Source organism: Mustela erminea, chromosome 16, assembly GCF_009829155.1.
Source record: "Mustela erminea isolate mMusErm1 chromosome 16, mMusErm1.Pri, whole genome shotgun sequence".
Classification (NCBI taxonomy): Eukaryota; Metazoa; Chordata; class Mammalia; order Carnivora; family Mustelidae; genus Mustela; species Mustela erminea.
In genome coordinates this window covers 69830441-69858422 of record NC_045629.1, presented here as the reverse complement: position 1 = coordinate 69858422, position 27982 = coordinate 69830441, and the positions used below count along the sequence as shown (strand labels likewise).

The following is a 27982-nucleotide window of genomic DNA, read 5'->3' as shown; positions in this document are numbered from 1 at the left end:
TTGAGGGGCATCAGAATCACCTGGAAGACCTGTCACAACACAGATGGCTGAGCTTCGCCCCCAAAGTTTCTAATTAAGTAAATCTAGGGTGGGGCTCAAGGAAAGCATCTGTAACAAGTCCTCAGCTGATGTTGATGCTGATGCTGCTGGTCCAGGGACCACAGTTTGAGAACCACTGCCATAGTTGATGACTGTTGTGTTTAAAAAACTGTATCGTTGTCATTTTATCATTAATTTTATTAGCTTATTAATTAATGTCATTAATAACTCATTATTTTTTATTAATGACAAATTAATATGGTCATTAATGACTTTAATGAAGTTCAGTGGTTTTTGCTTTCTCCTGGGTAGAACCCAAGAGCTTTGTTATATGATAATCTTTGTAGAAAGAGAGATTTCTAGGACTTTTTGAGATAGAGAAACAGATATACCTACTTTTCTTTCAGCTTGCCTCTGCCCTTGATCTTCCCCTTCTTCGAATTAATCAAGCAAATAGTCCTGATCTTCTCAGTGTGTCTCAATATTACTCTGGTGAATTGGTGTCCTATGTGAGAAAGGTAAGAAATGCATCAAAGTGATCTTATTTTATTGGCAAACTAGCTGCTCTTTAAAGACAAAAAGGACTCTTGGGGCCCTAGAAAAAGTATACCCATGTTTCCTTCCTGTATTCTTAACTTGACTGCAGAAATTTGAAATATCTGAACATAAACCTATTCTTTTTTTTTTTGTAATAATTTTTTATAAACATATATTTTTATCCCCAGGGGTGGAGGTCTGTGAATCGCCAGGTTTACACACTTCACAGCACTCACCAAAGCACATACCCTCCCCAATGTCCATAACCCCACCCCCCTTCTCCCAACCCCCCTCCCTCCCAGCAACCCTCAGTTTGTTTTGTGAGATTAAGAGTCACTTATGGTTTGTCTCCCTCCCAATCCCATCTTGTTTCATTTATTCTTCTCCTACCCACTTGAGCCCCCATGTTGCATCACCACTTCCTCATATCAGGGAGATCATATGATAGTTGTCTTTCTCCGCTTGACTTATTTTGCTAATTTGCAAACGACATATCAGATAAAGGACTAGTGTCCAAAATCTATAAAGAACTTAGCAAACTCAACACCCAAAGAACAAATAATCCAATCAAGAAATGGGCAGAGGACATGAACAGACATTTCTGCAAAGAAGACATCCAGATGGGCAACAGACACATGAAAAAGTGCTCCATATCACTCGGCATCAGGGAAATACAAATCAAAACCACAATGAGATATCACCTCACACCAGTCAGAATGGCTAAAATCAACAAGTCAGGAAATGACAGATGCTGGCGAGGATGCGGAGAAAGGGGAACCCTCCTACACTGTTGGTGGGAATGCAAGCTGGTGCAACCACTCTGGAAAACAGCATGGAGGTTCCTTAAAATGTTGAAAATAGAACTGCCCTATGACATAAACCTATTCTTACTGGTACTATGGATATGGACGTGTGTTTTACTTCCAAAGAATTTTTACACCTTTTTTTTTTTTTTTTAAATGCTGGTAGTATTAATCCCCATTTTGTAGGTATAGAAACTGAAATAGAGATTATATTGGTTTCTACGAAGTCACAGAGCTAGCTGGGAAGAGAGCCTGGTCTAGATCCAGCATATCCTACTTAGAACTTAAAGGTTTCAGAGGAATTTTGGTCCTTGTTTCAATAACTTACGGTACAGCATGGAGCCCAACAGACCTGGGTTCAGAATTTACCTGTGTCACATACTGAGTGCTCTATAGCCATGCTACTAACACCTCTGATCCTCAGTCTTTGAAGAGTTTATAATGTGGAAAAGATACATCTTTTTGCTCCATATATATGAGGACTAGCTTTATATCCTGTGAGCAGTTGATATTTGAAGGAAGGTAGCCGTGTACCTGAGAGCAGATGTTAAAATAGCTCTTAAGTCCCTTACCATCCCTTCCTGTAGACAGGTGGCTCCTTGTACACACTGGTCCTGTCTTCCTGCCATCCTAGCATTTATCGGCTGCAAAATAAAAGATGTCAACTGTTTTTCCTTTCCTCTTTCACTAAAGGTTTTGCAGATCATTCCAGAAAGCATGTTTACTTCTCTCCTAAAGATCATAAAGCTTCAGACCCATGATATCATTGAAGTGCCGACCCGCCTGGACAAAGACAAGCTGAGGGACTACGCTCAGCTTGGCCCACGATACGAGGTGGCGTGTCCCTCTGACTTCTGTCTTTTGATATTTAAAACCCAAACCATGACGTGTCCCAGGTCCATGTCACCTCCCATATCCCTAGGACCACCAGACCAATTCTGATTTCTTTTTTCCTACTCTCAGTGATACCTACTTGTGCCAAGTTAGTGCAGCCATACCTGTATCCGTTACTTGGTCCCAGAATTATTTAAAGCCCCTCCAGCTTGAGTGTCCTCAGAAGAAGTGGGGCTCAACTGGTCACTTTTCTCCTGAACAGTCCTGGCGAATCAGCCCTTCTTTCTGGGGTGTAGTTTGCCAAGACTTTTCACATTCGGGTTCCCGCTTTGTATATCAGATCAGTGGCTCAAAGTTACCTGGGTTCCATTAACCAATTCCTCCAGCCACACTTTTAAGCCCACTCAGTAGTCAAGGAGCCTCAGGGTTGTTTGGTTTGTTCTTCCCAAATACCTCTGCTTTTCCTTCCCCCTGAACTCAAGAGATGTGAGAGTGAAATCAGGGGGAAACTGACAATAGGAATTCGCTGCCATCACATTACATCCCAGTGTCAGTTTTATATCCTCTCTGACACAACTCCAAAAATTACATCAGGAATTTGCATAGTCAAGCTTTGAATTTATGTATTTATTCACACTCAAAAATATAGCATTGGTCTACCTTATCAATGTCCCCTTGTGGTGCTTGGGGGGAAAATGTAGAAGGCAGGAAAGGGGAGATTACCTTGTTAGGGTCTTGATGAGCCTTTTCTCCGTGGAAAGGACCGTCCATCTCATGGAAACCTGTCTTCCTTTTATGCATAGGAAACTGAGGCCCAAAGAAGGGGAGGTGATTGGTCAGCATTGAAAGAACGACCTCATGTCTGCTGACCCCGTTCCCAGCATGGCTAACAGTGGTCTCTCAGTTCCATCATGGCACCTCATTTCTGACCAGGGCACATCATTTCTGCAGTCTTGGTTCATTCCTGGACTATCAGCCAGTTAATTTCACTTCCTGTAGAAATTATGGATCTTTCATCTGTAGTACTTCATTAACTTCTTTTTCTTTGTTAAAGGTTGCCAAGCTCACTCATGCTATTTCCATATTTACTGAAGGCATCTTAATGATGAAGACAACTTTGGTTGGCATCATCAAGGTAATAGCTTTCATACTGGTCCACGTGACTTCATAGACTCTTTCTTTGGATTACTGTGGTGGTTCTCCCATGGGGAACAGGGAATGACATGGTCCTTTTGTGTCCCACATTCAGCTCTTGATCTCCATGCTATTCATTTACTGATGGAGGAAGAGAGAGCATTATAATCCTGATTTTTCATCCATACCGAGGAATTACTTAAATCTAAGAAAAATCCATTTTATTGAGTTTTTGTGATAACAAAACAAAATGGTTCGATTCCCTTGACCAAACAGCTGGCTCACTCTCTCCCACCCTTCTTTCCTTTTAGTATTTTTATACTGCATCTCAGGTGCAGAGAGCTGAGATAATCCTACCCCATTGTCATGGTCTGGCCATTGTCATCACACATGCATGCAAGCTCCTCTCTTCATCTTTTTTTTCTCATCTGCATGCTCACGGTCATTCCCATTCCCAGTAGTACCCACTCTGTATGTTTGATTTCTGTCCCCAAAGAGGCGAGTATCTGCATTTTAAGCACAAGGTTTTACTTTATGTGTGTATGTGTTTGATTTCTCTACATCCTGTTGTGCCCTAAGGCCCATTCCCTTTCCAACTCTTCTCACTAGTTATTGCTTTTGGAATTTACTTACGTTGCTGTGAGTTGGGCAATTAGTTACTTCTTACTGCTGCATAGAATTTCACATTCCACTTAACCATTCCCTGAGACATAGACACCCATATGGTCTGTTTTCACCCCCAACACTCCCATGATCTGAACATGTCTCTACTGTACACCATGCAAGAATTTCTCCAAAATCTGCATCCCCAGGAGTGGGTTACTGAGCTTTTTTTTTTTTTTTTTAAGATTTTATTTATTTATTTGGCAGAGAGAGATCACAAGTAGGCAGAGAGATAGGCAGAGAAAGAAGGGGAAGCAGGCTCCCTGCTGAGCAGAGAGCCTGATGCGGAGCTTGATCCCAGGACCCTGAGATCATGACCTGTGCCGAAGGCAGAAGCTTTAACCCACTGAGCCACCCAGGTGCTCCAGGGTCACTGAGCTTGAAGGTGTGTTTATACTTAATTTCTCTCAATACCACCAGATTGCCTTCTGAAAGGGCTGTTTCATGAAATGTCTGCCCACAAAAATTTACCCAATAGCTGTCGGTGTCCACATTCTAAGTTTTGCTCTCCCAAGGAGTATAAAGTGTTATCTCAATGCTGTTCTCATTTGTAATCCTATGATGAGTAGTGATGTGCTCATGCACAGGGTTCACGGTGCTTTTATTTCTTTTTCATTTATCTGGTATCAGTAGACGCTACATGTTACTGATTTTAAAAAAAAAATGTATCTACTGAATTGCCAGATCAACATTTGTGTTACTAAAATCCAAGAAAATATAGGAAATGAACCTAAATAAAAAGGAACTTCAGTGTGTGGGTTTCTGAAGGATGTTGAAATACTATTGTGCCCTAGAATTTTTTTTAAAGCAGTGATATTTTATTTTTTTTTTAAGATTTTATTTCTTTATTTGAAGGAGAGAGACAGCAAGAGAGAACATGCATAGGGAACAGGAAAAGGGAGAAGCAGTCTCCCCACTAAGTAGAGAGCCTGATGAAGGGCTTGATCTCAGGAACCGGGGATCATGGCCTGAGCCAAAGGCAGACACTTAACTGACTGAGCCGCCCCCCCATTGTGCCCCTAGAATATTAACAGAATCCACTGAACATGCTTTAGGCCTGATACCAGTTTAATTCAGTTGATACACAGAGAGTAAACTGCAGGTTATCACGTGCGGATAACCCGCATGCGTACTCTCTGTGTTATCACTGAATTACTAAATCCATAAAGTGGTAAGACGTCCTCAGACCAGATTGTCTTACATGCAAAGTGGCCAGTATAGGATGTAATAAAACCTAATAATTAGTAAAATTATCAAAGGAAAACCTCCTTAAGAAAATTGCAGATCTTTTGCCACAGTCTTTCAGATGAGAACAGAGGGAATATCGTCTTGACCACATTCAACCCAGCAGACTGTCTCTGCCAGTCTAACCACTCAGGGCTTTCTGTAACGGATCCTGTGGCCCCCCACTAGTCTTTAAACCTCAAACATTAAGCATCTGTTTCAGACACTTGTAAAGGGTATAAGTTGGGGCACCTGGCTGGCATAGTCCATACAGCATGCAGGTCTTGAACTAAGGGTTGTGAGTTCAAGCCCCTCGTTGGACATGGAGCCTACTTTAAAAAAAAAAGAAAAAAGTAGAAGTTGACTTTAATCCATAGGACTTAAAACAAGTAAGATATACAGAGAGATGTATGTATAAATGTGCATTGTTAGAGGTGGCCAAAAAAATTATTTTAAAAAGAATAGAGGGGTGCCTGGGTGGCTCAATTGGTTAAGCATCCGACTCTTGATCTCAGCCCAGGTCTTGATCTCAGGGTGGTGAGTTCAAGCCCTGCATTGAACTCCATGGCTGGACATGGAGCCTACTTAAAAAAGAATAATTTTTAAAAAGGGGGGGTGGTGTCTGCCTTCGGCTCAGATCATAATCTCGGGATCCTGGGATCAAGGCCCAAGCCAGGCTTTCTGCTCAACAGGGAGTCTCCTGCTCCCTCTGCCCCTATCCCGGCTCATGTTATATCTCTCTCTCTCTCTCTAGTAAGTAAAATCTTTAAAAATAATAAATAAAAATAAAAAGGAAGTAAAACTTTAAAAAGAACAGAAATCATCTAGACATTTATCACTAGAGAATGGCTGAATATATCATGGTGCATTCCCAGTATAAATTGTTCTGCTGCCATTCAAAAAGCATTTGCACTCGAGAGATTTCTAAAACTCTAAAACTTGAAGTGGGAGAAGCAAGTTAAAGAACAGAGTGTGTGTGTGTGTGTACACATATTATGGCCCCATTTAGATTTTTAAAATATATATTAAGGACAATATGTAGAGAAATTAGTAGAGAAAGGTCTGGAAGATCCACATGAAAACTTAATTAACTGTTGTTAGCTTCAGAGGAAGCAATAGAAATGTGAAGGGAAAGGGGGCTTTCTCTAGGCAGTGAATATGCCGTAGACAGGTGAAAGTCTTAGGAAGATTTGGAAGGGTCTTTTGAGATCTTTAAATTCATGAAAACATTTAACTCTTTCTCACCAAATCTATTCTTACGAGGAGTATTTCTTTGGAAACTTCATTTTACTTCTTTGATTTTTTTTCCCTCACTGACTATATCTAGTTATAATCTGTTATTGTAAAAATAGGCACAGATACACTGAGAGCTGTAGAACCACTTCTGTAGGTTCATAGATTATTACCACCACCACCCGAGTCAAGAAGTATCATTTCCTAGCTCCTACCCCAGAATCCTCCTCACGTGCCCTGACTAATCTCGGTCTCTCCATTTAGAGTTTTATTGTCCAAAAGTAAATCTCAGGACACTGCATTTTAAGAAGATATGTTAGGGGCACCTGGGTGGCTTAGTCAGTTAAGCATCTGACTCTTACTTCAGCTCAGGTCCTGATCATAGGTGGTGGGATTGAGCCCCGTGTCAGGCTCCACACTCAGCAGGGAGTCTGCTGCTTGAGGATTCACTCCCTCTGTCCCTCCCCCACTTGTACTCTCTAAAATAAATAATCTTAGAAAAAATACACATACATATGTTGTATCTTTGCAGTCTTTTTGAATCTTCAGGTTTCTCCTCCTTTCCTTTAACTGATGAGGAGCCCACAGCCTTTGACCTGTTATTTTTCTAGTGTGGATTTTGCTGATTACTTAGTCATAATGTAGCTCAACATGTTTCTCTGGCTTTTATATTTTGCTCAATTTTCATTGCAATTGTCATTCTTAAAAGTTTAAATATAATCAAACCCAGATGGACCCATCCATTTGTCTTTATGACTTTTTAAAATAATGGTTCTTCCCTCTCTAGCTGTGTCTCCTCTCTCTGTCGAATAAATAAGTAAAATCTTAAAAAAAAAAAAGTAAAATAATGGTTCATTTTATGAATTTGAAGTACAAGAGACAAGACTCAGGGATTCAAAGGATTGTGTTCAAACTATTTAATGTTTTATGGATTTGACAGGAGACTGTCTTTTAGGGAATAACAAATGCTTTCTCATTAAGAACCAGTAAAATAAGCTTATAGAGTTCGATAGCAGATTTGTAGTCCCACTTTATCTCCCTCATTACAAACGGCATTCCAAGAATGCTGAAAGAAAAGAGAATTATTAGGTCTGTCTGACTGCAGGCTTGAGTTTGCTCATGAGGATGGAGATGCCCTGAGGTAACATGGAGAAGAAAGGCAGGCACTGAATTCGAGGGCGGGTCCTTCATTCCACCCCTCCTGGGTGGTGGTGGGGGGGCTTTTTACTTTTAATGAAATGATTTAAAAAATGAGAGGCAATTTAAACTTTTCAGACCCCTGTCTTTGGGATGTCCTGTCATAAAATTATCGTGAATTTTACTGCAGTCAACTGAGTCTTAAAGAGTTACAAGGTCCATCATTCTGTCCAAGCTGCAGAAGATCAAAGGGACAGGAAAGGAGTCAAGTCGCAGTCATTGAGAAAATGGGTTGGAAAGGGCTCCCTCACAGATTCTGGAAACTGTCTTTCCTTTGGATTTCTTCACGACTGAACTTTTCCTTACTGCCATGTCTTGCTTTTTGATTTGCACGCAGGTGGATCCAAAACAGTTGCTGGAAGATGGAATAAGGAAGGAGCTGGTAAAACGCGTTGCTTTTGCTCTTCATAAGGGATTGATCTTCAACCCCCGAGCCAAGGTACCAGATGACCAAATGGATGTTCTCTCTCTGCCCAGCTTGCGGAATGGATGAGCACACTCTTTCTAACTATCATGAACAAGACCTTTCCTCCTAACAGATACCTAATACATGATGTTCAGCGCAATTGACCAATGTGCTTTTCGATCCCATATTGTAATCTGTTGTGTGATACAAAAATCCTTTCCAAAAACCAGTCCTTTCCTTCGAGTTCCCTCTTAAAGTTAAAAAAATTCGTTAACCCTACAGCATTTAGGAACTATAATGCCTGTAACTTTTTATGTTCCTTGATCTGTTAAAGAATATGCTCATTTTTCTCAGAAGGAAAAAGAAATGGGCCTAAAATTTGTATCTAGGTTACTTTTCACTGCAGTAAATTCAATTTTAACTATTTTAAGTATTTTAAGGTTATATGTATATATTCATCAGATGATGTGAGAGAAACTGTCAACTTTCATTTTTTATATTCTTTTGTATGAGGCTTCCTTCCCAAATGAATGAAACCTCTTCTTTGCTGAATGTCTGGCATCAGTTACCACTCATCCTGGTTGAGGCAGGAAATGAGCATTTCCAAAGCTGTCTTCCACTAACTTTGTAGTCACCCAGTAGGGGGTCTCATTTAAAGTCTAATGTAGATATTAGTGGTTGACTACAGTGTAATAGATTTGTGTTTCCCCTTTTGCACAGTCAAGTGAATTGATGCCCAAGCTGAAAGAGCTGGGGGCTACCATGGATGGATTCCATCGCTCTTTTGAGTATATACAGGATTATGTCAACATTTATGGTCTGAAGATTTGGCAGGAAGAAGTTTCTCGTATTATAAATTATAACGTGGAACAAGAGTGTAATAACTTCTTAAGAACAAAGGTATCTAATTAAATTTTGAAAATTCTGGACTATGGTTGTTGCTCTGACATTTAAAATACATGCCCCAAGGGGCACCTGTGTGGTGCAGTCAGTTAAATGTCTAACTCTTGGTTTTGGCTCAGGTTGTCATCTCAGGGTCGTGAAATCATGCTCAGCATGGAGTCTGCTTCAGATTCCCTCTCCCTTTGTCCCTCCACTCTTGTTCTCTCGCGTGCTCTAAAATAAATAAATAAATCTTAAAAAATAAAATACGTGCTCCAAGCCTCAGAAATGCCAAGAAGAAAGTTGAAATAGTTATTAAAATCAGTAAGCATTAGTCAGTCACAAATACCTTCAGAGTATCTTCAGGGGAAGTCTAATTTTAGCCAATAGTTGACAAGGTATAAGTTTTTAATTAGGAACTCACAAGATTCATTTGGAATTTTAATAGATTAAGTGTCTTCCAGCCTTATGATATTTGGGAGTTTTATTATTACATCGATACATGTTAACTTAAAGACAGAAAGCCAGAAATTCCTGTCTTCTCATTTCTCAGTCACTTCGCTTGTCACAAATATTTCTTTTTTTATAAATGTTACATGTGGCATTTCTGGGAGCTATTAATGCAGTTTTAAGTTTACTCTTCAAAACCAAGGAGCATTTATTGTCACTATTTATGCAACATTATATTTGTAAAACTACATGGAAAAAGGATAAGTTACCTTATCAAAGATGTGCAGTTGACCTTGAACAGCACAGGTTTGAACATACGGGTCCATTTACACACAGATTTTTTCTGGTAGATATAGTGTGGTACTGTAAAATATATTTTCTCTTATGATTTTCTTAACATTTTTCTCTAACTTAAGTTATTGTACGAATCAGTATATAATACATATACAAAATATGTGCTAATTATGTTACTGATAAGGTTTTGCTGGTAAACAGTAGGCTATTAATTAGTAGCTAAGTTTTTTGTTGTTTTGGGGGCCTTTTTTGGTTTTTGTTGTTTTTTAGTAGTTAAGTTTTAAGGGAATCAGAAGTTGCATGTGGATTTTCAGCTGTGTGGGGGTCAGTGCCCTCGCCCTCATGTTGTTCAAGGGCTAATTGTACTAAATATTTATGGTTTGGTTTGGTTTCTAGATTCAGGATTGGCAGAGTATGTACCAGTCTACACATATTCCAATACCAAAGTTTACCCCTGTGGATGAGTCCGTAACATTTATTGGTCGACTCTGCAGAGAAATCCTGAGGATCACAGACCCCAAGTAGGTATATGTGAATTTCACTGGGCCTTGAACACAGTGGACAATAGAAGTCTCTGAACATTTTCCTCAGATCACACCCATGTTCTTACCACACTTGGATCCATTCTAATGTGCTTATTAGAGTCACATTTTTTGAGACTGGGTGTTCTCCACAGTGTTCCTGAGACCCCAGTCCACGGAAATGGAGATTAAAATAAATCTAAAGTCTGTTCAGCCACCTTTTAGTTTTGTGCTCCTCTTGCTTTCCAACTAATGTTCTACTCACTTGGGCCTGTGGACTCCCAGATATATGAAAACTTTTGATTACAAAGTGCTCATCTGTTCCTGTGTAACTGTGGCACAATGTCCCATTCCAGTCACTGAGTCTTGCACTTGCCAGATCCTGAGCTTTGAAGATTACCCACACACCCATGCACTTGCACACGCTTCTTAGCCTGTGGTACACATCCCTTCATTTACTCATTATGGCAGTCTCTGAGGTAGGCGTTGTTATTCTTCCCATGTTAAAGAGAAGTAACTGAGGCACAGAAAAGTCAAGTCACTTATCCAAAGTCTGGGTTTAAGTGGTAGCCCCAGACACATACCAGCCCTCTGACTCAGGGGCCCAACTCTTAAATAGTGTGCCATCCAAGGGCAGGCCGCATAGCTTTGCACACAGTAGATCACAGTGCACATACAGTCACATGGGTGAACATCTCATAAAATGGAATTGCCATTAAGAATATTTTAGGGAGAGACTTGCACACTTCCCTCTTTATGTATAATTTTCCACCTTTTTCTCAGTTGAGCTTCTGATGAGGCAGTCAGCACTAAGCCCAACTGAGGGAAGAGCAGGCTCCTGTTTTCCGTCTGGCTTTTCGCCCTGTGCACATGCTCAGTGAGTGGTGTGGTTGGTGGGATTACCCAGGGAAAGAGGACTTCCCTTCTCCCTCTGTCCAGGAGTGAGTGCATTGTTGGATTTGTGTAATTGAATGTCTTTATGACATGGCTCTTCTGTACTGCCTTCAAATTCCAGCTTACTTGCTCTCTCAAAAGTTTGGCAACTTGACACTCCATATGTAAACTTCTAAAAATTCAAGCACAAGTGAGTTTTGTCTATGACTCATGGACCAAAAGGAGTAAATGATCCAAAATGTTTTATAACTCCTGCTTCCTTGATACCCAAGGGTGGGTCACTGAAGCCCTTCCAGAAGACTCTCCATCTAGTGCCATGTTAAGACTCAGAGAGAGGACTAAGCATTGGAATTCCAGTTTCCATGTCATATTACTGATTGATTCATCAACACTGGGAGCCTCTCAAGTGACACATTCAGAATGCCAGTACTGGGTAACAGGAGCAGGACACTTCAAAGTTTAAAAGTAGGATGCAGGGGCGCCTGAGTGGCTCAGTTGTTAAGCATCTGCCTTCAGCTCAGGTCATGATCCAGGGTCCTGGGATCAAGCCCCGCATCAGGCTCCTGGCTCAGCAGGAAGCCTGCTTCTCCCTCTCCCACTCCCCACTTGTATTCCCTCTCTAGATGTCTCTTCTTCTCTGTCAAATAAAATTAAAAAAAAAAAAAAAAAAAGTAGGATGCAGTTCTGGAAATAATCTTGTTCTTCCCATTTCCTTCCAGATGTATGCCTCTCCTCCCATGCCTCATTTCAGCAAAGAGATGTCCTGGTTCTTAACTTGGGGGCATATCATCTGGAGCTTACTAGAATTTCAAAGGCTGGGTTTCCACTCCAGATCTACCCAGTCAAACCCCAGGAATGGCATCTGGGCATATATTTTTAACCCTCTCAACAATGATTTAAGGCCCCTGTGCCAGCTTTGAAGGAATTTTGCCTTGTAATTGGGCATTCGCCGTGAGATACACTGGGTGCCTAGATACAGAGGTTATTAAACAGCTCACATAACCATCGTTCCTCATATCTGATGCCTAAATCCTGTTGTGTCCCACATCTCCTCAGGATGAACTCATTCTGAGCTGCTTTTGGATTTTGAGTATTTGTTTTTCTTTTAGAATGACCTGTCACATTGACCAGCTGAACACTTGGTATGATATGAAAACTCACCAAGAAGTAACCAGCAGTCGCCTCTTCTCAGAAATCCAGACCACCTTGGGGACTTTTGGTCTGAACGGGTTAGACAGGCTTCTGTGCTTTATGATTGTCAAGGAGCTCCAGGTGAGCCTTTCAGCTTCAGTGCATGCTTCCTGCCACCCTGGGAGAGATGTGAGCTCACTTAGCTTTTCTTTCGTGCTTTCCTCTACCAACACCAGACACACATGCATGCTTCTTTTTAGGCACATAAGAACTGAGCATAAACTAGAATTTCTTTGGCCAGCACAGTATCTTTATGTGTAGACTGGTCTGGGGAGTTTCATGTGAGGAAGTTGAGACTCTCTTCAGAACCAGCAACTCTTCCAAGCAGGGGATGTTTCTAACAGGAACCGGAAGTTGCTGCCTTCCTGTCATCCTTTATAGTGTTCTGTGACTTAGGCCAGGCTGTGTCCTGTACAGCACTTTAGTTAACTGAAGTATTATTCACCGTATTCATTATATTTATTTATATTTATACTTATATTCATTATTATTTAGTTCCTTGCATGTCTTCTTGTTTTAGAATTTCCTCAGTATGTTTCAGAAAATTATCTTGAAAGACAGAACTGTACAGGATACTTTGAAAACCCTCATGAATGCTGTGAGCCCCCTGAAAAGCATAGTAGGTAAGTGTTCTGAAAGGGGCCTGAGACAGAGGTAACGCTAGCTTTTCCATTTTTACTAAACAGAAAATTATATTTTAACTTTTCAGCAAATTCGAATAAAATTTATTTTTCCGCCATTGCCAAAACACAGAAGATTTGGACATCTTATCTTGAGGCTATCATGAAGGTATGTTGAGAGAGGGTGAAATCAATACCATATTTTTTTAATTATTATTTTTTTTAAACTCTGTTACTCAAAGAAAGCCACACTTGTCATCAAAGCAAACATATAACACTTCAGTGTATCGTTATTTCTAAATTAGTTGTCCTTTATCATCTGGAACATTCTGGAACTGTTCCTGACTGTGGTTTTTCATTGATTGGCCTGTCATTCTCCTTTTACCAAAGAGAACCATTTTGTTTTGTTTTTAAATGACTTCGGGCAAGAAGTGCTTTCACACGAAGAAATGGAAATCTTCCTTCCTCAATGTGCTCCATCCTGATGTAACAAGTTTATATAATGAGCTGCTCTGTGAGTGTACAGCTCTGATCTCCAAGTAGGTGCTAGAACAGGACATTTGTCTTTCTCCCCTCTTGGGTCTGCACAGATGTTAGAAAGCCAAATTCTCTGGGATGTAAGTTATCGCTACACCATGAATAGAACACTGTTGTCTTTATAAATGAGTAAGAAAGTGAAATGAGATTAACTTGTTGGATGGAAATCTAAGTTACTTTAGAATTTGCTCATCTGCTTTCCTGTCTTCACGCTATAGTGTCAGCTCTGGGGATCCTCTGTGTCTTCTGTGTGTCTTCCTCTCATCACATGATGATCCAAGATATTCAGCACTGCTTTACTGAACAGTCATTAAGTGTGCAGCATCATCCCTTGCTGTGAGACACAGACTTAAAAGAAACACTCGCTGCCTCTGCAGAAAGCCCACTTAGTCTAGTAGGAAAGAGTAGGTTTTCTGGTGGAAAACCAATTCACAGTTAAAAGCCTTACCTACCACAGGAAAAATTTAGGCTGCTGTGGGAATTTGGGGCGGTTCCATTCTCTTGTTCCCAATTATATTGGTTGTTCATTGAGATGGTACTGATGCTGTCTTAGCCAAATTCACAGTCTCTTTCCCATAATTGCAGTGAATTTCTTTTTTTTTTTCTTTTTTAATTTGGGAACTTAGAGTGGGTAACACACAGAGCCTTTGACTCTGCAGGATATCCTCTTGTTACAGATGTCTGACACTCCCTTAGCCACATGATTTAGCCACATGATTTCCAGATACTGAGAGCTTTAACTGAGGCTAAATTTCTAATTGCTGGGAAGCCCTCTGTAGGAAGAGTGGAGAATGACATGAGGTTGGGCAGGGCTGAGTCGCAGGTCTGTGGGAGGCTGAGGGAGATTACAGGGATGCTTCAAAGAGGTTCCCCAGTGGCTCTCATAGATTTCTGAGTTGTAATTGCTGGTAATTCAGTAATAACCAACTGTTTGTCTAAGTCAGTGATCTTTACATAAAGCCCTCAAGGACAGATTTGTCTCTTTGTCTTTGGCTAATGTGGAACAGTGATGGAAATATTCTGCACTGCCTGTTGGTAACCACTAGCCGCATGTAGTTATTGAGCATTTAAGATGTGACTTGTGGGAGTGAGAAAGTGAATTTTAACTTTTATTCACTTTAATCAGTTTACATTTAAAGAGCCACATGTGACTGTGGCTGCTGCGCTAGGCAGTGTGATTCCAGAGAAATGGAGAAAGACCAACAGTCCAAAGATCTCTCTAGAAAGGCAAATAGGTAGAATGAGTACATCACCTCCCAGGCTGCTCAGCCTCCAGAATCTTATTAATGGCCTGGAGTAAGTGAGCACAAAAGAGAAAAGTTGGTCATGGAGACTGAATATGCTTTAAAGAAGAACAAGTTAGGTTAAACTGCCCATATCTCTGCTTCCTTTCGAGGGACTCCTGGACATAGAGTATCTAGAATTAAGCAAGAAGCACATGGGCCAGACAAAAGGTTGGAAGAACATTATTGAGTGGCCTGAAGTAACCCACTATCTTCTTGGCCTTGCCCTATTCCAATTTTTGAATAATAATATTTTTCTATTAATAAAAGATTTCTTAGAGCACTTTCTGGATTTTATTTCCTTCATGTAAAAGAATAATAACCTAGTAACAATAGTGGTCAAAAGTAACACATCTGAGGTCATTTAACACTTTTAACTGTTAAAGGCTCCATTTATCTAAATATGATCTTTTCTTTGCTCTTAGAGAAGGCCGTTCTCTTTTTTCTTAACTTTTCTCTGCTCTCAGCCACTGTGTCATTTCTCCCTCACTTGGGAGCATCATAAAACAGTCCTCCCTCTGCTTCCTCCTCTCCCTCTTGCTAATCTTTTGGGGACAGCTTTCCTAGATAGAAAAGAAATTTACGAGCACAAAAAATTTACTTTTGACTTTATGATGCCAACAAATTGAACTTGTTGGAACAATCTGAACTCTGCCCCAGACCTGACCCAAAGATAGTTTCCTATCACTGAACAGGGGTTATAGACATCTCCAGATATCATTTATGCTCATCACTACTTGGAAATGAAGTGCTTAATCTGCCATGCTGACATACAGCTGACTTCCATTGTTATCCTACATGTTTTTATTCTGTACATTTATTTTATTTTAAAGATTTTATTTTTAAGTAATCTCTACACCCAGTGTAGGGCTGAAATTTATAACTCCAAGGTCAAGAGTCACATGCTGTACTGAGCCAGCCAGGCACCCCTATTTTGCACACTGAAAAGAATTATTCTGAGACAGTGCTGATAGGCTTCACCAGATTCCCAAAGAGGTCCAAGGTACCAGAACAAGTTTAGGAACCCTTGGATGAGGGGTTATCATTGTTAGAAGGGCCTTTTGGAAGATTTTATAGTTTATTTTATAACCCAGGTTATATGCTCTGCAATTCTGGGTGATGTGGATAGGCATATATCCACCAAATTTTAGAGTAACAGAGTGATATGGCATCTTTTGGGACTCAAGAAAGTTCAGCTTAGGACAAATGAAGGAAGTAGGGCTTCTCATTAGCAGCTACTAAGCTTGGAGAACTTATTTCAAAAGATCATAAATAGAGCTTCAGAACAGATACCTTTAACCTGTGAATAACTGACCATTAATGTGACTTTGTAAAATATTAGACTTCAGAGATACTTGAGGTTGGCATAAAGGAGTCTATCCAGATGATCCTTGTGCTCCGTCAGGAATGATGCTGGTCTTAGCCATGGAGCCAGTCCAGGAAATCCTTAGATTTTCCTGTAGAACACTGTGATCCTTCCAGTAAAAAATTGTCATCTTCGCGTTTGCCTCCTCACTGTTACCTGGAAGCTCTGTGTGTTCTACCTCTTCTTCCTCTTGCTCATTCCCAGGTGGGGCAGATGCAGATTCTGAGACAACAGATTGCCAATGAACTCAATTATTCTTGTCGGTTTGACTCCAAACATCTGGCAGCCGCTCTGGAGAATCTCAATAAGTAAGTGCCTGCATTCAAAACAGCCATCCAGGGGCCTGGATTGTTCATTATCGATTAGCACCCCAATTTCTTCAGTACTTACCCTTTTACTCTCTTCGGGTAAGATGGCTGTCTGAATTCAGAGCCTGCTGTCCCAGGGATAATCAAATCTGACTTTATAAGCCTCTTTCCTCAATCTTGTCCCTTGGTCTTGCTCTATTACTGATTAATTCATTTATTTAGTCAACACTTAGTTATCACTTAATACACATCAGACATCGTGCTAGAAGACTTGTACAGATTAAGAAAGCAATTATTACCAAAATCCACACCTGGATTTCTGTAGGACTGAGTCACTGATCATCCGGAGGGCTGTCTGAAGCGTGCTAATTACCAGGATTGGCTATGGGCACACGTCCCGAAGTACAGTCATATCCTCCACCTCCCCAGCAATGGGCTCCCAGTCTCTACTTTAAAATAAGTAATCTCTTCTTGCCAGTCAATAAGTCAGTGCTTTTAACAAAGCAGGTATTGAAAACCTTTCCATCAATTCATAAAAACTGGAACAGCAAAAGCATTCGATTTGGGTTAACTACAAAAGATAAAGTAATTCTAGATCACATTTACCACTGAACAACCAATCACGGGTATGGAAATTAAGAAGTAGGAGGATCAAGCCCTCATTTTACAAATGAAACCAAGGCCTGGAAAGATCACATCATACCTGTGTTAACTGTTGTATGAATTGTGTTCATCTCTAACGTTTATCCCTGTTCTGTGTTGTTTTGTTTTTCTTCACATAGGGCTCTCCTGGCAGATATTGAAGCCCATTATCAGGACCCTTCACTCCCTTACCCCAAAGAAGACAACACACTCTTATACGAGATCACAGCCTACCTGGAGGCAGCTGGCATCCACAACCCATTGAATAAGGTCAATGACTCAAGTATGGAGTGGAGTGGCGGGAGATGGATGGTCCCCAAGGAGATCTGGCCCAGAGAGCAGATCACTTGCTAAAATATTGGGAGAGCCTGGGTTCAAAGCCCCCTCCCTTCCTGAGTTCATTTCCCACGAGTGATAGGATAATCATGCTTTTCCTCCCTGATGCAGGCCATGGGAATCGGGTGATACCATGTTTGCCACGGTTCCTTAAAAAGTTAGATACTCTTATTATAGGAAATCAGTTTGGGGTTTGTCTGGGGTTTCTTATTTGAACAGCTGCTAAGGGATGGCATGGATTCTTGGGGCCCAAAGATGCTTCCCTCGTGGCTGACAGTAATCACAGCCATAATCGGGGGCCACAGACTGTCTTCTGCAAGTCTGACTTCCAAAAACCTCTGTGAGCTGAAAGGTTTTCACCAAGTTTGTGCCAGATCTTACATGGTGGCAAAACTTGTCCCAAACTGACATAAAGCTGTTTGTACTTCTATGAATATTCATGTTTTGATGCAGAAATACTGATGACTTTGATGACCCTGGACCCCATATGACCTTTCTAAAACCCGTAAAATAGGAAATTTGTATGATCCCCTGGGTTTTGGACAAAAGCTTGTGAACCTAATCAGCAGCTAACAATTTATGAGTCCTCACCTTGTGTGAAGCCCTGATAGTCCCGACTGTGGGTGGTGTCCCGTCATCTCAGCAGCCCCATGAAATGGGCCATCGTCGGGTGAGGAACTCGAGGCTCAGAGCCTGATGACTTCCCCAGGGCTCCACATGGGCCAGCACTGGAGGCAGGCTGTCCAACTAGAGCCAAGCCTCCCAGGGAGCTGAGGGAGGGAGGGAAGGAGGTGGCTGGGTATGCCCAGACCATACTGTGTGCACCGAGCAAGCAAGGAGACTGCTCCGTGACATGTCCCATCCTCACTCATCACCCTTTTCCCTCTCCCTTTAGGAATGACATGAAGAGGATCTGAGGGGAAAGTAACTGCTCATCTCCAGACAAAATTGTTTCTTTCCCAGAAGGGCTCATTTTTATATAGGTATTTATGTTTGCAGGGATCAGTGGTGTTACATCAGACTCTGCAGGCAGCAGTTCAGGGGAACCATCCCTGTTTTCGGTAGCTTGAAGAGCAAAATGAAAGAAAATGGAAGCTTTCCGTTTGAACATGGGTTCTGCAGTATTGTGCCTTGAGAAGAAGCCATCAATTTTTCTTACCTTTCTCTTTCCAGATATACATCACAACAAAGCGCTTACCCTACTTTCCAGTTGTCAACTTCCTATTTTTGATCGCACAGTTGCCAAAACTTCAGTACAACAAAAACCTAGGTACTGTATGGCATTCCTTACAAGAAGTCACCGTAACACAATAATGGATTAATACCTCACAAACCAGCTCTTTGTATGGAGAATGCCATGTCACCGATGAGATCTTTCCTTAGTCAGAGGCATGCTGATAAAATGCACAACTTTGAGCCTGTGAAATGTCCCTTCGTGAGGTGTAGACAGTGGATTTACCGTTAACCAAATGTAGTCCACCCTTAACTTCCAAAGATTAATTAACCAACTTGTAAAAGGTATGGGATCTTTGCTTCTCTCATTAATGTTTAGGCAGCTGATGGTGGTGTGAGAGAAACTTCCTTTGGTTACCGTCCCATTCTCAGGGGTGCCGTGTGCCTCCCGCATAGCAGGAGCTGTGGTATGAAAAGTAACAGTACAGTGAAGGCAAGATTGACACAGGCATACCCCCAGTACTTTACGAGGTCTATACCTGTGATGACGTGTGAAACTCTTTGGTACAAACAATCTACCGAAGTCTTTCAGTTTGTTTGTCCTGTGCAGTCATAGAGCCTCAAATATTTTTTTGCCATTGATCACTTTGACTATTTTTATAAACACTTTTCTAAGAGTTTCCTAGGTCCGTCTTCTGCCTCCAAACTTTGTATCACAGTTGAGCTTTGTCAAATCCACTGTCAAGTTTAATTTACTTTAAAAGTATCATAGCGCTTTCCTGTAAATGTGCTACTTCTTAACCAGCAATTTCAAAATGAATTTCTTCCTTGAGCTATTTCCCCTTCCTATTCCATAAACTTTTTAAGGATAAAGATGTGGAATGGCTATAAGGTTTTTATTCTCTCATTCAGAAATACTCCTTGATTCCAGACACAGCTCCCATAAGGACATGCCCCCGCCGCAGAATTGCGGAGCACAGTGGCCCCCGGTAATACTGCTGGTGGGACTGAGGGACGAACGTGAGTCCGGATTCTGGCTCCACCAGCACTCACCTGTGTGACTTTGGCCAAGTTACTCAACCTCTCAGGCCAACTGGATTTTTAAAAATACCTAATACATTACATGGCACCAGAACAAGCGCTGCCCTGATGTTAAGTCCTTTTCTGTATATTGGTCAAAATCAACCTAAAGAACCACCCCAGGGTGGACTTAGGAGTTTATCTCAAGAGTCGTGTTGTCCCACTGTTGTCTCTGTGTTAGAACTAAACAAGAATACGTGACCCTTTATAATGATGGACTGTCAGTGCATGAAGATAATCTTGTCTTCATCAAAGACTATTTGTTCACTGGTCCCATTCGTAGCTGCTCATAGGAAGCATTTCACTATTCCATCGAATTCCAGATCTTTAAACAAAACAAATAAACCCCTTCATGTTTTAGAGATGTTCCTATATCTGACAACAGTTCTTTTCATGAATTAGATTGTGTTAATCTGAGAGGCAAAATAATGAAAAGTAGGAATAGGAAGAAACGTCAGGGTGTTTGGAGACCCAGAAAACACATATGTAACCTTGCTGTGTGTCGCTCTCAAGACTGATCTAAGAAATGCCTGCCTGCCTTGGGCTGTCTTCAAGGCACAACCTCCGTGGGCCACATCCAGAGAGGAAGGAAGCTTTTGTAAGCATCGCTGCTGCTGTCCACCTGGAAAGGGTTATTTCTCCATGTTCTGATTACCATCATTGTCTGGTACACTGGGCATTGAGTAAATTCAGAGTTGCCAAGACCCAGGTTAGGGAAATCAGGATAACTTGTTTGGGCATCTCTGGTTTAAGTAAGGGATGGCCCAGTCTTCACAAGAATCCAGATGCAGGATCTGAAAGCCTGTCTGGCCTAATGCCTTCTCCAAAGTATTATACATTTTACATCCCAGAAGCATTTGGCAATGTTAGTCTTCAATTTTAACTGTTCTAATGGTGGTATGTGGTATCTCATAGTTTTCATTTACCTTCCCCTAATGATTCATGGTACTGAGCACTTTTTCATGTGCTTTTTGGGCATTCTTTCTATCTTTAAGTGTCTGTTCAAGTCTTTTTCCTGTTTTTAAATTAGGTTAATAGCTTTTTTTTTTTTTTTAATCACTGAGTTGTAAGAGTTATTTATATGTCATGCATACAAATTCTTTATTAGGTACTGAGTTTTTCTCACAGACTCTGGTTTACCTGTTCATTTTCTTGCTGGTGACTTTAATGAGCAGAAATGTTCAATACTAATAGTATCTGATTTATCCAGTTTTCCTTTATAATTGTCCTTCCTGTATCCTAAGAAATCTTTGACTAACCCTAAGGTCATGAAGATAGTCTTCTATGTTTTGTTTTGTTTTGTTTCCTAGAAGCTTTGTGGTCTTAGCTCTTACACTGAGATCTGTGGTCCATTTAAAATTACTTTCTATGTACACTGTAAGGATATCCAGTTTCAGCACCGTTTATTGAAAAGATTCCTCATTCTCCATTAAATCGTTGGTGTATCTCTGGAAATTCAATTGTTCATATAAGGGTGGGATTATTTCTGGATTTTCTCTTCTGTTCCATTGATCTCTTTATCCTATGCTAAGACTGCCTTGATTACTATAACTTTATAATAAGTCTTGAAATCAGGGGATGTAAGTCTTCTAACTTTGTTCTTTTTCAGTATTGTGTTTCCCCTCTAAGAGTCTAAGCTCTAGCTCCTGGACCCTTGTAGCCATCTGGGAAGAAGGCCAAGGTCTCCAGATTGGGGAAGAAATTCTTAGTGCAAAAACCAGTTTTGGTGCTCACTCACTCCCACATTTCCTTCTTTCTAGTGTCTAGGCTCCTGCAGATCTTTTATTGTATAACGTTCAACATAGTGTTTAAAGATACTTCTTAGTTATGTTATCCAAGATTTAAACTGCTTTCATTTAAGAGAGTGGTTCACATCTAACACAACTATGCTGCCACTAACAGAAGATGCTTATAGGTAACATTCACCTTCTCATTTACCTTCATTTATAACTTTCAACTTTCCTACAATGGCACGTATTACCCAAAATAGACAGTGATGGTGATTATAAAAATCAGTCGCCATCACCATTGTTACTATGTTGCATCAGACCACCAGAAGCCCCTACCGACCCCAGGCCCAATTCAAATGAGTCCAGAGTTGTCATTCTCTCCAGATAGTCATCTGCTGGCAGTGGTGCGGTCCCCAAACACTTTGATGATCACAGACATGGCCACTGAATGAACATCACCAAAGGCAAGCACTCTGCTTAATGGTCTAATTCCTCCTTTGTCGCTCCTTGCAGGAATGGTCTGCCGGAAGCCTGCCGACCCCGTGGACTGGCCGCCCCTTGTCCTGGGACTGCTCACCCTGCTAAAGCAGTTTCACTCCCGGTACACTGAACAGTTCCTGGCGCTGATCGGCCAGTTTATCCGCTCCACAGTGGAGCAGTGCACAAGGTACCAAAGGAATTAATGTTACAGAGGGGGCCGGGGACCTTGCATTCCAAATTCCTCTCATTACCTCCCTCGTGCAGATGGAAATTCACTGCTTACCCTGCTGTGCAAAGCAAGTCAGGGCACACCTTGTTGGCAGGAACCAAAGGTGCACCCATTCTATGTCACCCTGCTGGGGAAGCCCCCTCAGTGCACTCCACAGTGATTTGGCAAGAATGAGCAAGTCATGACCAGGATTAGCGACCCCCATGGGGAAGACAGTGCGGGCCTGTTCCTTTGCTGTCCTGGGCACTGTGCTCAGAGCTCAGGGAGCCCAAGCTGTCCAGCTGGGGCACTGGCTTGGGATGGTCTCATACCCTTCAGTGGGAGTCAGGGAGCACATCCATGTCAGAGCCTGGGCACAGCCCACGGTGGCAGTGTAGGAGGGAACAGAAATCACACGTAAGTTCCTGTCGGATACAAGGTTCATAAACCTTTTTTCTCAGCCTACCCCGCCAAAATGTGGCTTTTCTGAGATAGAGAAAAAAAAGTTATTTGCATGAGACGCTGGGTCCTGAGCCTCCTCAGTTACCCTAAAGGCAGGCAGGCACCTAAATAAATTCCTCGGGCATGTTGCACATCCAGAGTCAGGAAGACTACCGCTTGGTCACTTTGGTCAGTTTAACTTAAAAACTAATGGGACCTTACAAAGAAGTCCTCATCAGACATGATTTCAGAGGCCATTTAGTTAACCTTCCACCCAGGGCGTGAATCAGTGCCCAGACATCCCTGGCAGGAGTCCTCCAACCTCTGCTGGGATCCGGCCACTAGTGAGGCACCATCGCTTCTCAAGGCAACGCTGGATGCATGTGGCTGTGGGCCTGGCCCCAGAAACTCACTGATTGTGATGTGTGGAGAATTTCATCCTGTCTCTGAATTGTCACTCGTTGTGCCTTCCTCTACACTCTGAAATTAGAATAAATGCAATCTCCTTCCCTTGCTTCACCCCACATTGTGGACATCAGGCTGCTGCCTTAAGTCCTTTTCCTTTAGGTAAGCTGCTTCTACCCGTTCCTATTCCTATTCACCACGCTGTAACCGCTCACCGTGTCTGTGACCTCTTCTGGGGGTTCCAGTTGGCTATCGACCCTCTTCTCTACATTTTCTGTGGCTTCCAAGCTTGTACTGAGATTCCAAAAACAGTCAACCTCTTGAGAGGACTGCCCGGGCCCCCAGTGGAGTGCAGGGCAGCTAAAATTGTAGTACCAGGTTCTTGACATCTGTTGGATACACCTGGCTCATAGTGACCTTGCATTCTTTTTAAATCCTGACATCTTTTCCGCAAGAGCCTCAGTCAGTAGAGTTCTTCCCCATCTTAGTTAACAGACTGAACAACAAACACATGCTGGATGTTTTCTAGGGTAGATGGTGAGACTTGCTTCAAACAGCACACTTTTTAATAACTGAAACACAGAAGGTAGTTCGGAAGGATAGGGAAGTCTGAGATGAGATTGTCGTGATGACAAAATGAGGTCGGTTGCAAAGGAATACGGGAGGCACCTAGAAACCTAATGCTGCGTCGGGGCTCCAGACCATGGAGAGGGAGCCAAGGACCAAGTTCAAGTCCGTAAAGGGGAATTGGGAAGAAACCTCCACACCTTCCACCCCAGCTCATAGCGCCCCATCTGTCAAGAATTGGGAAGTCCTTCAGACTGGTTGTTCCTCACTGATGACTGTTACAAAGTGTGGCTGTGGCGCAGCATGTTTCTGGAGACCCTGAGAGAGGTTCTCAGGAGGCAGGTGTTGCTGCGGCTCTGGGTTTCTCATCTGGCTAAGGGAAGTGAGATAAGGAACCTGGGATGCACAAAGGCCCTTCCCTCACCATGAGCAGAGCAAGTATAGACACAGCCCTGGCCACACACTGAAAGGTACAGAGCTGTGGCAACTTTTCCAGGTGTAATCACTCTTCAGCCTTCTTTTCAAGAGCAAAAAATCATCAGGGAAATACATAGGTAATCCAGTTTCATGAAATCCTATGTTAATCAGAAGATGCCAGTCTGTCCCTAAATTGGAAATAATTTTAAGACCTAAAGTTCTTTCGATGTGCAGAAAGAATGTGAGCTCCACAAGACTGTCACAGCCTTTGCTGCATTCCCTGCCCCAGAACAGTGCTTGGCAACACAGTGGTTTTATCAATGAACAAGGAGGATCCCACAGAGAAAGTTACTAGATGCTGTATGTGTTTGACACCTTCCAATACAGAGTAGCTGCCGCTACAGTCACAGATGCTGGAAACAGATAAAGACAGGACCCAGGCCCTCAAGGAAGCCCGCACACAAACAACTGAAAATGTTAGAGGAGTCTTGGGGGCAGATACTAAGTATGATGAAAGCCTAAGTGCCCAGAGGAGTCAGGGAGGAGGGAGGACTTCCAAAGAGGGCAGAACCCAGGCTGGAACTGGAAGAGGGCCTAGAAGTTTACTTTCAAGTACACGGACAGAGAAAACTGGAGCAGCAGAGACCAGTGGGGTGGGAAGGTGTGGCCTGTTCAGGGACCTGCGGGCCGATGAAGATGAATCGTGGAGGGCTGAGGGGGTGAGGGGGAGGTGGCTGGCCAGCCCCCGGGCGCCACGTTTGGAGGCCCACGGGAACCAGTCGGCACAGACCTTATCCTCTAGGTCGTGTTCTGGAGATCAAGAGGGGGTTCAGAGACTGGCTTCCCCTTTGACTTGACTAGTCTGTCGTTGGATTTAGAGGCTACAGTAACAAGGTTTAAGTCCTCGTCTGCCAGTTTGGGAGCTGGCGTTCGTGCTTCTGGTAGGTTGTGTTGAAAGGCCCAACAGAGCCTTGAGGGGAAACCCCAGTCGGACAGGCCTGGCTCTTCTCTTAATTACTAACCTCTGTTTGCCCTTGGCGCTCAGGCACTGTAACTGCCCAGGTTTTACACAGGAGAACCCTCCTCTCATTAGCAAGGGCGGAAGTGTTGAGAAAGCGCGTGAAGGAGCGAGCGGACTTACCCTGCCCTGTGCGAGGCCGTGAACTGATCCAGAGTGTTCTCCGTTGCAGCCAGAAGATCCCTGAAATACCTGCGGACGTCGTGGGCGCCCTTCTGTTCCTGGAGGATTACGTCCGGTACACAAAGCTGCCGAGGAGGGTAAGCACCGCAACAAGACATTAAAGCCCTTGCTGTGGAAAGATGGCGTTAGGGTGGCCCCAGACTCAGCGGAGGGCGCCCCACTAGCCCGCGTTGGGCTGCCCAGCGCTCCTGCTCTGACCCAAGGCTGTGAGGGCGCTTCCTTCGCTACGCAGCGCGCGACGCCAGCGCGCCTTGCACAGCACTTCCCCACTCCTCTAGCCCGTGTCTTGTCAGCAGCGCACCCAGTTCCAGTCGGGCTTCCGGTTCCGGTTCTGGTTCCGGTTGTGAGGGCGCTTCCTTCGCCGCGCAGCGCGCGACGCCAGCGCGCCTCGCACAGCACTTCCCCGTTCCTCCACGCCTGTGTCTTGTCAGCAGCGCACCCAGTTCCAGTCGGGCCTCCGGTTCCGGTTCTGGTTCCGGTTCCGGAGCCGCTCAGGTGGGCAGTCCCGAAGGCAAGTCCTGAAGAGGCCGGGGCAGGGAAATAGTTTTGTGGTTGGTTGATTCCTGTCCCCGAACACCTGGGTCCCACAGCAAATTTGGTTACGATCACACCGCAACTAAAATATTTGGCCAGAGTGTCCAAAAATGGCTTTGTTTTACCCTCTAAGATATTCTTTCCTTTTCCTGTCTCACTAGTAATTCCACTTTGGTAAGTTTCCGCTTGAAGGGCAGAGCGTGATACTAAAAATAAGACTTTGGGTAGATTCTGAAAAGCCATTCTGATTTTTAAAAGTTAGTGGGTTAGGGATCAAAGACCCCCCCCCTTTTTTTTTAAATAACAAAAGCAAAAGACTACTTTTTAAAAATTAACTAGCAACAGCATACTTAGTAGTGAAGCTAACACCATTCCCATTAAAGTCCGCGCTATGAGAGTAATATGGCCATACTGACTCTGGCTGCTACTTTTGTCGTTCAGGCTCAAGGCAGTAAAATAAGAAGTGAGCATTTTTTTTTTTTTTTAAGATTTATTTATTTATGAGAGAGAGAGATAGAGAGAGCGCATGCACGGGCAAACAGAGTGGTAGGCAGAGGCAGAGGGAGAAGCAGACTCCCTGCCGAGCAAGCAGCCGGATGTGGGACTCGATCCCACGATGCTGGGATCATGACCTGAGCTGAAGGCAGCTGCTTAACCAACGGAGCCACCCAGGGGTCCCAAGAAGTGAGCATTTTAAAATGCATAAAGAAAGAAAGAAATTTGTATTATTTATTGAGGATGTAATTGTCTTCCTGGAATCCCCACTAGAATCATGCGGAAAACTATTAAAATAATAAGCTTACAAAACTGATTAGATAATGTACAAGGTAGATACAGTAATAACCAATTCAAAAATAGGATGTGAAAAATATTCCACTTGCAGAATTAACAAATAGGCAGGAGTTATAACCTCTATAAGAAGGGCAGTTTAAAAAAAAATAACGGTTTAGAAAAAACTAAAAATTCGAAGTCCATCTCTGAATGAGGAAACTCAAATAGTAGTTCTTATTAGATTCTAGGTTTATTGTGGCTCCAACCAAAATCCCAGATAATTTTTTTACCTGGGGGGGGGGAGATTTTTTTTTAATTTTCTAGACCTCAGCCCAAAAGTAGAATTTTTTTAAAAGAAAATATTAGAACATACCAAGTATGTAAAAATACTGTAGAACTACAAAAATCAATAGTGTGGTACTGGTATGAAACCCAATAGATGGATTGGTAGATCAGAATATGTAGTCTATAAACAAATCCAAGTGTATACAGTTGTACCTGAGGAAAAGTAGCATCTCTAATAAGGGGAGAAAGGGAATATTTTAGTCAACATTGCTGGCACAGTTCAATATTTGGTTAAAAATTAGCCACTTAGTCTATTCCCATCTTTCATGTATCAAAGTAAATTATAGATCATTTGGAAAATGGAACCAATAAATTCAGAAATTTTATACAAATATGTATGAGTTCTCAGAAATTTCTAGATAAACAACAAAGGAGGAAACCATAAAAATTTAGAGATCTGATCTCTTATGAATGCTGAATGTAATGACACAATTCTGTTAAATGTCTCTTAATTTAAAAAAAAAATGGAAAATATTAACAAATGACTGGTTTTCTTGATATTCTTCTAGATGAATAAGAAAGAGATAACCAATCCAATAGAAAACAAAAACAGAAATGGGCAAGGGATAGTAACAGGCAGTTTTCAGGAAAAGAAATACAAATAGTATTTGTAAAAATGTTTGACCTTAATTCAAGAGTCACAAATCAAAATAAAAGTAAAATTACTGTTTCCACCAACCCAGTTTTTTACTCCAATTGATAAAAAGTTAAATGCTGGGCTCCCACTGCATGGAAGGCTTTGGAGAAATAGGACTTCTCAGTACTGTCAATGGCGGTGTAAATTGTTTATCCTATAGGAGGGCAGTTTGGCTTTATTTAAAAAAAAAAAAACTTGTCATATACTCACCTGGTCCCAGCAATTCAACTGCCTGGGATTTATCTGCTGGATATATGTGCAAAAGTTCACAAAGATGTGTGTGCAAGGATGTTCATTAAGATTTAGCAGAGGTAAAGGACACAAGATTATGTGATCCTAATTTTGAATGTGTTTGTGCACATACACGCACATGTATTTGTAAATTAGAGGGATTCATTATAGAACAGTTACCGGGTTTAGTTTTGTCTAAGGGGTTAAGATGAGAGATGATTTTTTACATTCATCTGTTTGCTAAATTTCCTCTAAGTAGCAGGTGATACCTTTATAATCAGAAAAAACAAACACTGCTTTTAAAAAATACCCATTTCTAGGAGTTGGAGGTCACCTGGCTCTACATTCTACCCATTCACCTCCTCCAC

At 42.1% G+C, this 27982-nt stretch overlaps 1 protein-coding gene across 2 annotated transcripts in view; it reads left to right on the top strand.

Moving 5' to 3' along the window:
• Positions 1-27982, top strand: part of WASHC5 (WASH complex subunit 5) — a 59428-nt gene that overhangs the window by 30590 nt on the left and 856 nt on the right. Inside the window, exons 15-28 of one of the 2 annotated variants that reach the window (XM_032315661.1) lie at positions 447-557; positions 2073-2213; positions 3268-3348; positions 8002-8103; positions 8791-8970; positions 10093-10217; positions 12221-12383; positions 12823-12925; positions 13012-13091; positions 16313-16416; positions 17199-17328; positions 18568-18664; positions 21891-22044; positions 25086-25173. In XM_032315661.1, the coding sequence (XP_032171552.1) occupies positions 447-557; positions 2073-2213; positions 3268-3348; positions 8002-8103; positions 8791-8970; positions 10093-10217; positions 12221-12383; positions 12823-12925; positions 13012-13091; positions 16313-16416; positions 17199-17328; positions 18568-18664; positions 21891-22044; positions 25086-25173 (1659 nt within the window). Of the gene's footprint in view, positions 1-446; positions 558-2072; positions 2214-3267; positions 3349-8001; positions 8104-8790; positions 8971-10092; positions 10218-12220; positions 12384-12822; positions 12926-13011; positions 13092-14855; positions 15069-16312; positions 16417-17198; positions 17329-18567; positions 18665-21890; positions 22045-25085; positions 25174-27982 lie in introns of those variants that run through there. The other variant, XM_032315662.1, reaches the window with a different exon arrangement.